Below are 11164 nucleotides of genomic sequence, written 5' to 3' on the forward strand. Positions count from 1 at the left end.
GATCCGCCTGCCTCTGCCTCCCAAGTGCTGGGATTAAAGGTGTGTGCTACCATGCCTAGCTTTTTTTTTTTTTTTAAATATGTTTGTTTTGCCTGCATGTATGTTGATGCACCTATGTGTGCAATGCCTGCAGAGGCCAGAAGAGGGCATTGGATCCCTTGGAACTGGAGTTATGGATGATTGTTAGCCACCATGTAGGTATTAGAAACCAAACCTGGGTCCTCTGCAAGAGCAGCCAGGGCCTTAACTGCAGAGCCATCTCTCTAGCCCCAGCCTTGAACTCTTGATCCTTTCTCCTCCAGGTCCCAAGTGCTAGGATTATAGGCATGCTTCACCATGCTGGCTTGTTTTGTTTTTTGATACAGGGTCTCCCTGACTGGAACTGGGTGTAGACTAGGATGGCCTCAAATTTTGGGCAATCCTACTTCTGGCTTCTGAGTGCAGAGCTTACAGGCATGCATTCTCATGCCTAGCTGAAATAGAAACTTCTGAAATAATGTATCAGAATTGCATACATTCTCATTTGAGGCAGTGACTGTATTTCTCCGGTAAGACCTGGACTTAGTGCATCATTTGTTGAGTATGGCAAGCTCTAGGGTTTATTATTTTTTATTTTTAAATATTTTTATGTGTAAGAATGTATTGCCTGCATGTGTGTAAGTGCACTGGTTTCATGCATTGCCCAAGGAGGTCAGAAGGTGTCAGATCCCCTGGAACTAGAGCTATAGATGGTTGGTTGTTAACCACCATGTGGGTGCTGGGAATCGAACCCAGGTCCTCTGCAAGAGCAATCTGTGCTCTTAACTGCTGAGCCATCTCTCCAGCCCCTAGGGTTTATATTTTTAAGAAACACTTTATTTGATAAACATGTATTAAGTCACATACTGTGTCAACAATATGTTGGGAATATAAGGATGAATAAAACTAGTTCCTACCATTGAATGGCTCAAAGGTTCTTATCCTGTCTTACAGGACACTTGGGATTGCAGCTGCTGAGCAAGGATTCTGGAAAGCATTGTGTCCCTGAGCCCCCAGCATGGCGGGCCTAAAGCGACGGGCAAGCCAGGTGTGGCCAGAAGAGCATGGTGAGCAGGAACATGGACTCTATAGCCTCCACCGCATGTTTGACATCGTGGGCACCCACCTGACACACAGAGATGTGCGTGTGCTTTCCTTCCTCTTTGTTGATGTTATTGATGACCATGAACGAGGACTCATCCGAAACGGACGTGACTTCTTACTGGCACTGGAGCGCCAGGGCCGCTGTGATGAGAGTAATTTTCGCCAGGTGCTGCAGCTGCTACGCATCATCACTCGCCATGACCTGCTGCCCTATGTCACGCTCAAGAGGAGACGGGCTGGTGAGGGTTTATTGGGGCCTGGGGACACTTAGAAAACAGCTGTGGGAGGCCAGTAGTAAGCAGCATAGAAGTCTAAGAGGGAGGGAGGAGCACTTGACACTGGGGAGTGTCTAGGAAAATGTTATGATGCCCTCTGGGAGAAGGCAGGTGTGTATCTTCTTGAGTGACTCCTTGTCTTCCTGCAGTGTGCCCTGATCTTGTAGACAAGTATCTAGAGGAGACATCAATCCGCTATGTGACCCCCAGAACCCTCAGCGATCCGGAACCGAGGCCGCCCCAGCCCTCTAAAACAGGTGAGAAGATAGTACTCCTAATTTTCATAATCAAACAAGAACAGTTGTCATCACATTCCTGGCTTTGACAACTTTAATGAAAAGTTGAAGTCCCCCTTCATCTACCTCATTAAAATAAATCAGGTTGGGGAGATGGCCCAGTAAACTGTTTGTTACACAAGCATGAAGGACCTGAGTTTGGATCCCCCAACACCCACATAAAAAGCTGGGTAATCCTCAAAAGCAATCCTAGTATTGGAGAGGCAGACACAGGTAGATTCCTGGAGCTCACTGACCAGCCAGCCTAGACAAATTGATGAGCACTAGGGTCAGTTAGAGACCCTGTCTCACAAATTAAGGTGGAGAGGGATTGAGGAAGACAGCTGATATTGACCTCTGGACTTCACATGCAGGTATACCAATGTGTGTACACACCCACAAGAACATATATACATACCACACACAAATCAAATGAGATGTAATCCTTCACCTAGGTCTCATATTTGTTCTCACATTGTGTCCTCCTTTCAGGTCACATTAACTTTTTTGTGTTTTGAAAGAGGTTCCTGCTATATATAGCCCAGGTTAGTCTATAATTCTTCATGCACCAAACCCAGTGGGCCCCCAGTGCTAGGGAGAGAATCTAGATCTTCATGAATGCTAGGCAAACCTTTGACCCCTGAGCTTAACCTCCCCAGCCCTGAGGTTATATTATTGATACTGCTTTTTGTGTTAATATCTAAATGATTCCTTACATGTTCTAAGTGAAATACTTGAAATTGTTTTTACCCTGTTGTGTTTTCTAACATTTCACCTTCTCGTCAGTGCCTCCCCACTATCCTGTGGTGTGCTGCCCCACTTCGGGTCCTCAGATGTGTAGCAAGCGGCCAGCCCGAGGGAGAGCCACACTAGGCAGCCAGCGAAAATGTCGGAAGTCAGTGACACCAGATCCCAAGGAAAAGCAGACATGTGGTGAGGAAATTTAAGGATTCTAGAGACGTAGACTTGAGAAAGTATAAAGAGCTCCTGGAATGAGGACAGTCTATGTATGTTATTCCGTACAAGGCAATCTTTGTGCTATTGCCTCGGTTTAGTGTCCGAGAGAACTCTTACCTTTGTGGTAATGGCATATTGCAGTTCTTTTTACTAGGTCAAAGGGATGTCAATATGACATCCTTGTGATAGGATGAACCAAGTCAAGACGGAATTAAACTTCTGTGCCTTGTTAATTAAGAAAATATTTCTTAAGGTGCTGTTTATGAATGGTGGGATTGATGCTGATCTAGGTAGGTTACATTAAGGGAACCTCCTGCATTCAAGCAAAGATTTCAGAGACTTATCAGAAAGAATTAACTCTGGGTAAGAGGTAACAAAGCTGTGAGATTTCTCTACTTTACTGTTCTTTCAGACTTTTCTAGCTTGGGCTGTAATTGTAAATGCATTCTTTACTATTAATTATTCCGTTCATATCTTCTCTCTCAGATATCAGGCTGCGAGTTCGGGCTGAATACTGCCAGCATGAGACTGCTCTGCAAGGCAATGTCTTCTCCAATAAGCAGGACCCACTTGAGCGCCAATTTGAGCGCTTTAACCAGGCCAACACCATCCTCAAGTCCCGGGACCTGGGCTCCATCATCTGTGACATCAAGTTCTCTGAGCTCACCTACCTCGACGCATTCTGGCGCGACTACATCAATGGCTCGTTGTTAGAGGCACTGAAAGGTGTCTTCATCACAGACTCTCTCAAGCAAGCTGTGGGCCATGAAGCCATCAAGCTGCTGGTGAATGTGGATGAGGAGGACTATGAGCTGGGCCGACAGAAACTCCTGAGGAACTTGATGCTGCAAGCATTGCCCTGACCTTTCCCCACACCTCTTTGGAGACTGTTCCCACCACCCACCTCTGGAGCTCACATACTGTTCTGGAGTTTGTTCTCTACCCTTCCAACCAATCACACCGCCTTTTTTTTTTTTTTTTTTTTAAAAGGAAAAGACAAAGGAAAGTGGAAGTGGTGTTCCCTACCCCTCCCTGCACCTATGTGCCTGGGCTTCCCCTCTGTTTCCTGTTTCCACTTAACCCCTAATGTGTGTCTCTACAGCCACCTTACCACTGAGCCGTAAGACAGATGTATAGGGACAAAGTCTATGGAACATAGTCTTTGTAAGAGATTGACGTGAACATTGCTTTCAGGTGCACTGAGGGGTTATCAATACTTATGGCTTTATGAGGGCTCTTAAATTTTGTCTGAAAAACCAAAGGGCTGTGAGTAAGGGAGCTATGTGGAAGGTGGGACTCTGAAGTGTATTTTGGAAATTAATTACCACCTTCTTCCAGATTACAGAATTTTTAAAAAACAAGCTGTGGCCCTTTCCACTCTCTCCTGGCCTCTGGTGCTGCTCCTCTCTCTCTGCCTTTCCTCCATTCTATGGCTTGAAACTTCTGCCTGGTGTGGCTCCTTCCCTTTTCTCCTTTGTCAAACTCTTCAAGGGAGTAACATACAGGATTTGGTCAGCCTACTAACCCCTTCCAACTGTGATGTGTGTGTGTGTGAACACTCATACACAGCATGGATGGAACAGAGGCTGCTGATTAAAATTAAAAATGCTTCTCTGAAAAGAAGGGGAAGCATGACATTTCCATTTTTAAGTGAAAATAAGTAACAAATGAACTCTCACCCCCATCCCAATCCCCTTTCCCTTTGCTTCCTTCCAGCTTGAGCAAGGGGCACCATAGAAGAAAATGAGGTATTTGGTGTCAGCTCCTCCTCTTCCTGTCCTCTTTTCTACCTTTACACCTACTCCTGTGCTTTGGAGAATGCGGCTAGGCCATGCACTGAGTGCTGCACTTTTTAGGTAGGAAGGCATATTGAATGAGCCAGGAGGCCTACAACTGGAGCCTAGTCAAGCAGGTCTGATACCGCCTCCCCTTCCAGCTCCCAAAGGTGATGTCCACACACAGACATTATGATTATTATATTTTTTTCAATGCCAGTGCTGCTTAGCCCCCAGCGTAACTTCAGTTTTCATGAAATAAACAGTGACTATATAAGATTCCACTTTTCTGAAACTGAAATCTGAGGTCAGGACAAAGTTTCTTTCCCAAGAACTTGAGCCTGTGATCCATTAAGAGTTTAAGGTTCTGCAAATGAGGGGAGCTGTGCTTGAATTGCCTCACCTCTAAGTGGGGGTGGTAGTATCTTAGAAGTAAAAAGCTTTAAGACAGTGGATCACCCAGATTGCCATAGAGGTCAGGTCTGCGGTGCTGGAACACAGGCAGATTTTGGCGTATCTGTTGCAGAAAGTTGAGGTCAATTCGGGCAAGGCAAAGGCCTGGTCCCTCAGAGCAGCAGGCCACCACTGTACCCCAGGGGTCCACCACCATACTGTGGCCGTAACTTGCTCTGGTCTCATGATGGCGTCCACACTGTGCTGCTGCCACTACATAGCACTGGGATTCAATAGCACGGGCCCGCAGCAACACCTGAGGATGAGATATATGTTCACTCAAGTATACATAGGGATAAGAAGGGCATTACAGACCAATCTACTCATTGTGGCCATTCCTATAATTGAGTAGAAAATGACTACATTAATTCTAGAACATGAATGACACTTATCTGGAGAATGACTTTTCCCACCAGCGGGAAGCGGAAGAAAATCCAAGGAAGGAGACTAAGGTTTTGTTCTTTCAGTTTTTCAAGCTGGGTCTCATGTATCCCCTAGAACTCACTAGAGCAGGCTAGCCTTAAACTTGTGGCTATCCTCCCAAGTGCTGGGATTACAGGTATGTGCTATTACACCCCAATACTGAGAATAAGGTTAAAAGGAGGCATTTATGTTTTGAAGAAGTGTTCTCTTACCTCCCAGTGGGCTGGGCCTGTAACAGATCCAAAAGCTGAAGGATAGGTAAGTATTTCTGCTCCAGCCTGAGCCAATTTCAGAGAGAGTTCAGGGAACCGAATGTCATAGCAGATAGATAGACCGATCTGAAATACAAAACAACCTATTACCCTGTCCTGTTTGTTACATCCAGTACCTCCTCCATTCCACTCAAAAGGGATGTTACCACTTCAATGTATTATTCCCTCTTCCCCTTCATCCTCTTCAAACTCCCACCTTGCCTGCTGGTGTGCTGATGGGTAGCTCAAGATTGGATCCAGGCATCGTAGAGTTGCTTTCACGCATAGGCCCCTGACCTGGAATCTCTACATCACACAGATGTGTCTTCCTGTAAGTAGCCACTACTAATCCTAGCATAAGAGAATGCTGTCAGTACAGGTGCTCTAGAAGTCCAGCTTAGCTCTTTTCCCAAAGAGGAAAAGGTTTATAGGCTAAGAACAGAAGTACAGGGGTTGGCTGGAGAGATGGCTCAGTGGTTAAGAGCACTGGCTGCTTTTACAGAAGACCAAGGTTTGATTTCCAGGACCCAAAGGGCAGCTAATTGTAGCTCCAGTTCTGGGATCCCAATGCCCTCTTTTGTCCTCTATGGGTACTACAGGACAAGTGCACTTACATGCTGACATAACACTCATACACATAAAATAAAAATTAAAAGTACAAAATCCTCTAAAGTCTTGGGCCAAGCAGCTGAGAGAATTGTGAAAAATCTGAGTTTAAGGTAGAAAAATCTAGGAAAAGGCAGACTTAAAGAGTTATGAAGTCTCACCCTCGCTGTTCAGAAGCACATGACAATTGTAGATTTTCTGAGTCTGGTCCCAATCTTGGCCACGCTCATGGAAACCACCCAAGGACAGCCAGATTCCACATTCCCTGGGGGGAGGGGACACTGACAACTTTTCTCAAGGCTCTACCCCCTCTATGTGGCAGGCAATCTAGGAACACTGCACAGCAATGATTCTACCTCTCTCCCACCCCCATACCTGGCAAGCTTGCTATATTGTCCCAAAAGGCTCCCATACAGTGGCTCAGACAGGCGTAGCGTCTCTTCGGGGTTTCGTGCGATGTAGTCAAATGCCTCAGGCAGAAAAGCCAAACAAGCACCCAGTCTGGCAGCCTCTTGAACCAGCTCAGCACATGTTTTAAAGTTCTTCTGCTTGTTTGGTGTAGATGTTACCTGGCACACTGCCACCAGGGGCAGCTCCCAAGAAGATGAGGAAACAGCCATGGCTCCGAGCCTGTGAATGGCACAGGCAGGATTCTCAGATATACTAGCATGGAGAAACCCAAGCTTAATGGCAGGGGCTCAAATGGTGGTGCTGGTGAAGGAGGGAGGCCAGAAACTGGACTTTCTCTTTTTGAGACTGGGTTTCATGTAGCCCAGGCTGGCCTTAAGCACGTGTATTATGTAGTTATGGAATGCATGTGGAGATCAGAGGTTCTCTCCTTTCTCTTTTATCTGGGTTCTGGGAGTCAAACAGGTCGCCAAGCTTGTATGAGAAGCGCCTGGAACCTGCTAAGCTATCTCACCAGCCCTTCTTTCCACTTTTACAGAACATTCTAACCTCAGAGCTACTGGGGCTCATTCATTAATTGTTCTGTGGGTGGCTGACACCTTTGTCTCCCGTTATACAGTTAATAAGCAAACATGTTACCTGGGCTGAGTACAAAGTACAGAGAGTCGAGGTAATCGCAGTCCAGTACACAAAAGGGACAGGAGTTGGTGTGGCCTGGTGATGAAGCCCAGCCTGAAGAATGTGAGAAATCAGAACACCAAGACCTCTTCAAGCAGCATGTTTCTAGAATTCTCTGCCATTTCCCTTCATATTGGTGAGGCTGAATCAGGGCCCTGCCAGTAATGCCCTCCCCCAAGGCTTCAAAAGCGCTTCTATTAGTAGTTAAGGCTATGTAAAGAGCATAAAGTGGAAAGATGGGGGAGGAGACCATGATCCGTGCCTGAATACCTCAATTTCCAGTGACCTCACATTAAAACTGAAGTCCTTTTCCTCTGCCAAACGTTTCCGAAGTTCAAGTCATCTCATGGACCCTTCCTCGTTTCCCCACGCCTCTCTTCACCGTGCTGCGTGAACAGCTTTATTGACTCAACACATCTTTCCCCTTACACTATAATCTCTGAAGTTCACCCTCCCTAGAGCCCCATGATCTCGAGATGAGCAGGGGGCACAGGACCAGACCCCACCTCGCAACCCCACCCTCTGTTAGCGCGGCCTTCCCCGCCTCTCCCTGTGGCAGGAGTCTGTTGCACAAGTTAAAGCAGCACAGGTGGCATTCACCGCAGCGTGAGGGAAAGAAAGTAGGTCCTACATGAAGATGGCCAGAACCACTCGCAAGGTCGGATCCGTAGAGCCGCCAGGAACCAGAAGAGCAGTGGGCAAGTGGGCGGAGACAGGACGTGACGAAAGGATGAGGCGTGCGCAAGGCGGAAACCCAGCAGGCGGCGAAGATGGCGGAGAGCAGCGGTCGTGTGGGCAAGAGCAGCGGGAGCGGCGCAGGGAAGGGGGCGGTATCGGCTGAGCAGGTGACGAGCCCTGAATGCGGAGGACACGCCCCGGGTGTGGAGTCCGTGCGGGAAACAGAGTCCACGGACTGTCTGGGTCTCCAGCCCCGTTCACGTTCGCCGCGGTCACACTCAGGAGGGTCTTTGGAGGCCATCGCAAGCCCCTCCTAGGGAGAGAGTGGGCTGGTGGGCCGGGAAAGGCCAAGTCCCCGGGCGGGTGGGGAGCTTAGCCCGCCACAAGGGGCGCGTTTCCGCAAGGTCCCGGGTCTGATGGCAGGTGGGCCTCGGTTTACCCGCTCAACGTACGGTGCGGTTTGGTGTCTGGTAGCGAATCCCAGTCACTGAGTGGGCTGTGTGGTCTGTGACTGCAACCACGGCGACTATCGCCGCACAAGCCACGTGACTCAGACCCAGACAGTCTAGTGTTCTATTTTGAACCCGGCCTTGTGGTTTGGTTTTTGGTTTTTTTGAGTCAGGGTCTTCCTACGTAGCCCAGACTGGCCTCGAACTCAGTATTCCGCCTTCTTGCCTCAGCCTTCCGAGTGTAGATTGACTTCAGAAGAGACTAGAAATCCTTTTCTAATCCAAGTTTGCTTCTGTTCTTATTAGCATCGAGAAACATCCGATACAATAATCAAAAAGCCCTTAAAATCCTGTCCTGGTGACTCACGCCTTTAGTCCCCGCACTCAGGAGGCAGGTAGATTGAGATTGAGGCCAACCTGAACTACGTAGCGAGTTCCAGGCCAACTCAGGCTACAGGGAGTCCCTATCTCAAAAAAGACACCCCCCCCAACAAAAAATTTGAAGCAAGGAGCATAAGAGGGAATTCTTGAAAGATGAAACACAAATAGCTGAGTTGTACATTAAAACGCAATCAAGATCTTTAGCAATCAGATTGAGATTGAGGCCAACCTGAACTACGTAGCGAGTTCCAGGCCAACTCAGGCTACAGGGAGTCCCTATCTCAAAAAAGACACCCCCCCCCAAAAGTTCTTTGTGGTAATCGCGATTTGCTGATCGCAGGCTAGTGTTTAATCAATGGGAGAAGAAAACCGCACTATAGAAATGAAAGTAGTTTTGTGGCTAAGGGTGTAGTTTGATGGTGGTGGTGCCTACTTTGTTGGAGGGCCAAGGATTGGGGTGTATGTGAGTGGTGAACAGTTAATCACAGGTGCATTTACCAGTTATCAATTAAACAGGCAAAGGTACCTGCATGAAGAGTTTAAAACCGGTCTTATCAAAGAACACAGTCTGAAGTAAAAAAAAGATTTTTCCACTGCTAGTTTTGAGGCAGAAGGTGAGTGTTCTAAGAGAAGTATAAAGTGCAGTGAGATTTTGGGGGTGATGGAAGAGGTAGCCTCTGACATAGTAGGGAGACCCTAATACTTTTTGAGCAGCTATCTCGTTAGGCATTTTGATGGAAACAAACCTTCCTTGTCTTAAAGTTGCTCACAGATTCATTTGGGGGAAAAAAAAAAGCCAAGTGAGGTGGCTCATTCCTGTAATCCTGCCAGAGGATTTTTGTGAGTTCAGGGCCAGCCTGGACTACAGAGTGAGACAGCCTCAAAACAAACCAAACAAGTCCTGCACAGGGCCTGGAGATGGCTCAGCAGTTAAGAGCACTTGGCTGCCCTTCCAGAGGCTCTGGGTTTGGTTTTCACTATCCACATCAGGTGGCGCACAACCACCTGTGACTCCAGTTCCAGGGGATTTGACCTTCTCTGGCCTGAATTGACACTGCATGCAAATAGTGCACATATATACACTCTGGTACACGTGTACACACACACACAAAAATATTTTTTAAGTCACTTAATGACAGTTTAAGAACCCTGCTGGGTGTGGTGGCACACACCTTTAAATCCCAGCACTCAGGAGGCAGAGGCAGGCGGATCTCTGTGAGTTCAAGGCCAGGCTAATCTACATAGCAAGTTCCAGGCCAGCTGGGGCTACAGGGAGACTCTCTCAAAACGACAGAAAAAAAGAGAGATCCCTAAGTAATGTAGGTTTAGGATTTGGCAGGTGACTGGAAAAGGGACGCTGTGCTTTAGAGAGAATGATGTGAACATTCTTATGCACTGGAATCAGAGAGACCTGTGTTTAAATACTATTTCCACAGTTTACTATTTATATATGACTTCCCATGAGTTACTTCTTACCATCCCCTATCTGTAAAAACATAATAGTTCCTGTCTGATAACTGTATTTAAAGTATTTAGATAGGAAATTCATGCAAGAGCTAGAGGGATGGCACCATGGTTAAGGGGGATTACTTTTCTTTTAGAGGACCAGGGTTCAGTTCTCAGCACTCACATGGCACCTCACAACTGACTGAGCTCCAGCTTTAGGGGATCTGACACCGTCTTCAGGCTCCACAGAAACCTACTTGGTACATATACATACATGCAGACCAACACTCATACACATGAGAGTAAAATTAAAAATTTTTAAATGCAGTTTTTTGCATCTTGTTTAAGATACAGACAATACAATGAATGTTTAGTAAATGCTGGTTAGGTGCTGGAGAGATGGCTCTTGCAGAGGCCCCTGAGTTCCATTCCCAGCGACTCAAAATTGCCAGCTCCAGGGGATTCAGTGCCCTCTCTCTCCTACAAAGGCAACTGTATTCATGTGCACATTGCTACCACTTGCATGCACATAATTTCTAAAAAGAATAAATACTAGTTTTGTTTTCTAGAGGAGATGATCTTTCAGCTTAACTTTAAAGAGTGAGAAAAGTTAGGCAAAGAAGTGAAAGATTTTCTAGTCAGAAGTCCTGGTGTGGTGGCTGTTACGGGGTGGAGTTCGCAAAAAAATCACCAGCACCATTTTAAGTAGCAAGGTAAATTTTATTTTTCGACCGGCCGGGCTGTCTCTCTCGGGAGTAGAAGCAGCCCTGATGATTGTCGGGTCAGAGTTTTTATAGGATTACAGAAATATTTTCAAACAGGACATTTGTGAACCAGTCAGTTTTGTACAACATAGCAGAACTTTGAATCTATTAATCAACAACCAATCATTATACAGACAAGTGATACAGTCATATAACTTGGCAATCAACTTCGTAATTTTAAAATTAGTCAACTCCTTAGCCATAACAAGTATAGTAAGAAAGC

General features: G+C 46.6%; 3 protein-coding genes across 13 annotated transcripts in view; 2 read left to right on the forward strand and 1 right to left on the reverse strand.

Moving 5' to 3' along the window:
- The window catches only part of Dedd (death effector domain containing), a 12432-nt gene extending 7746 nt beyond the window's left edge, over window positions 1-4686 (forward strand). For 5 of the 9 annotated variants that reach the window (XM_017801917.2, XM_008848008.3, XM_008848005.3 and 2 more), the window contains 4 exons: window positions 973-1361; window positions 1547-1654; window positions 2459-2605; window positions 3116-3918. In XM_017801917.2, coding sequence (XP_017657406.1) covers window positions 1037-1361; window positions 1547-1654; window positions 2459-2605; window positions 3116-3492 — 957 coding nt within the window. In that variant the 5' untranslated portion in view covers window positions 973-1036 and the 3' untranslated portion in view covers window positions 3493-3918. Of the gene's footprint in view, window positions 1-972; window positions 1362-1546; window positions 1655-2458; window positions 2606-3115 lie in introns of all 9 variants that reach the window. The other 4 variants (XM_008848004.3, XM_008848010.3, XM_008848006.3 and 1 more) reach the window with 1 other exon arrangement.
- On the reverse strand, window positions 4593-7981 carry Nit1 (nitrilase 1). Of its 3 annotated transcripts, none has more exons than XM_008848001.2 (8): window positions 7855-7981; window positions 7515-7609; window positions 7185-7277; window positions 6513-6767; window positions 6299-6402; window positions 5749-5882; window positions 5493-5618; window positions 4593-5113 (listed from the first exon to the last, which is right to left on the reverse strand). In XM_008848001.2, coding segments are annotated over exons 2-8 (981 nt in total). In that variant the 5' UTR covers window positions 7517-7609; window positions 7855-7981; the 3' UTR covers window positions 4593-4846. The 3 variants fall into 3 exon arrangements, with proteins under 3 accessions (XP_008846223.1, XP_029426733.1, XP_008846222.1); XM_029570873.1 differs by having other exon boundaries at window positions 7494-7609; XM_008848000.2 differs by lacking the exon at window positions 7515-7609 and having other exon boundaries at window positions 7855-7934.
- Window positions 7940-11164, forward strand: part of Pfdn2 (prefoldin subunit 2) — a 27463-nt gene continuing 24238 nt past the window's right edge. The window contains exon 1 of the mRNA XM_008848015.3: window positions 7940-8068. Within this exon, the coding sequence (XP_008846237.1) occupies window positions 7994-8068 (75 nt within the window). The 5' untranslated portion in view covers window positions 7940-7993. The remainder of the gene's footprint in view (window positions 8069-11164) is intronic.

This window comes from Nannospalax galili, unplaced genomic scaffold, assembly GCF_000622305.1.
Source record: "Nannospalax galili isolate Female #2095 unplaced genomic scaffold, S.galili_v1.0 scaffold484, whole genome shotgun sequence".
Lineage (NCBI taxonomy): Eukaryota > Metazoa > Chordata > Mammalia > Rodentia > Spalacidae > Nannospalax > Nannospalax galili.

Bases quoted from the DNA above. Each gene is read 5' to 3' on its own strand.
- Nit1 (XM_008848001.2), bottom strand. The intron at 6,768-7,184 runs GTAACATGTTTG...TGCCATTCACAG, and splicing joins GTACTTTGTACTCAGCCCAG to GCTCGGAGCCATGGCTGTTT. The intron at 5,114-5,492 runs GTAAGAGAACAC...TCTCATCCTCAG, and splicing joins CAGGCCCAGCCCACTGGGAG to GTGTTGCTGCGGGCCCGTGC.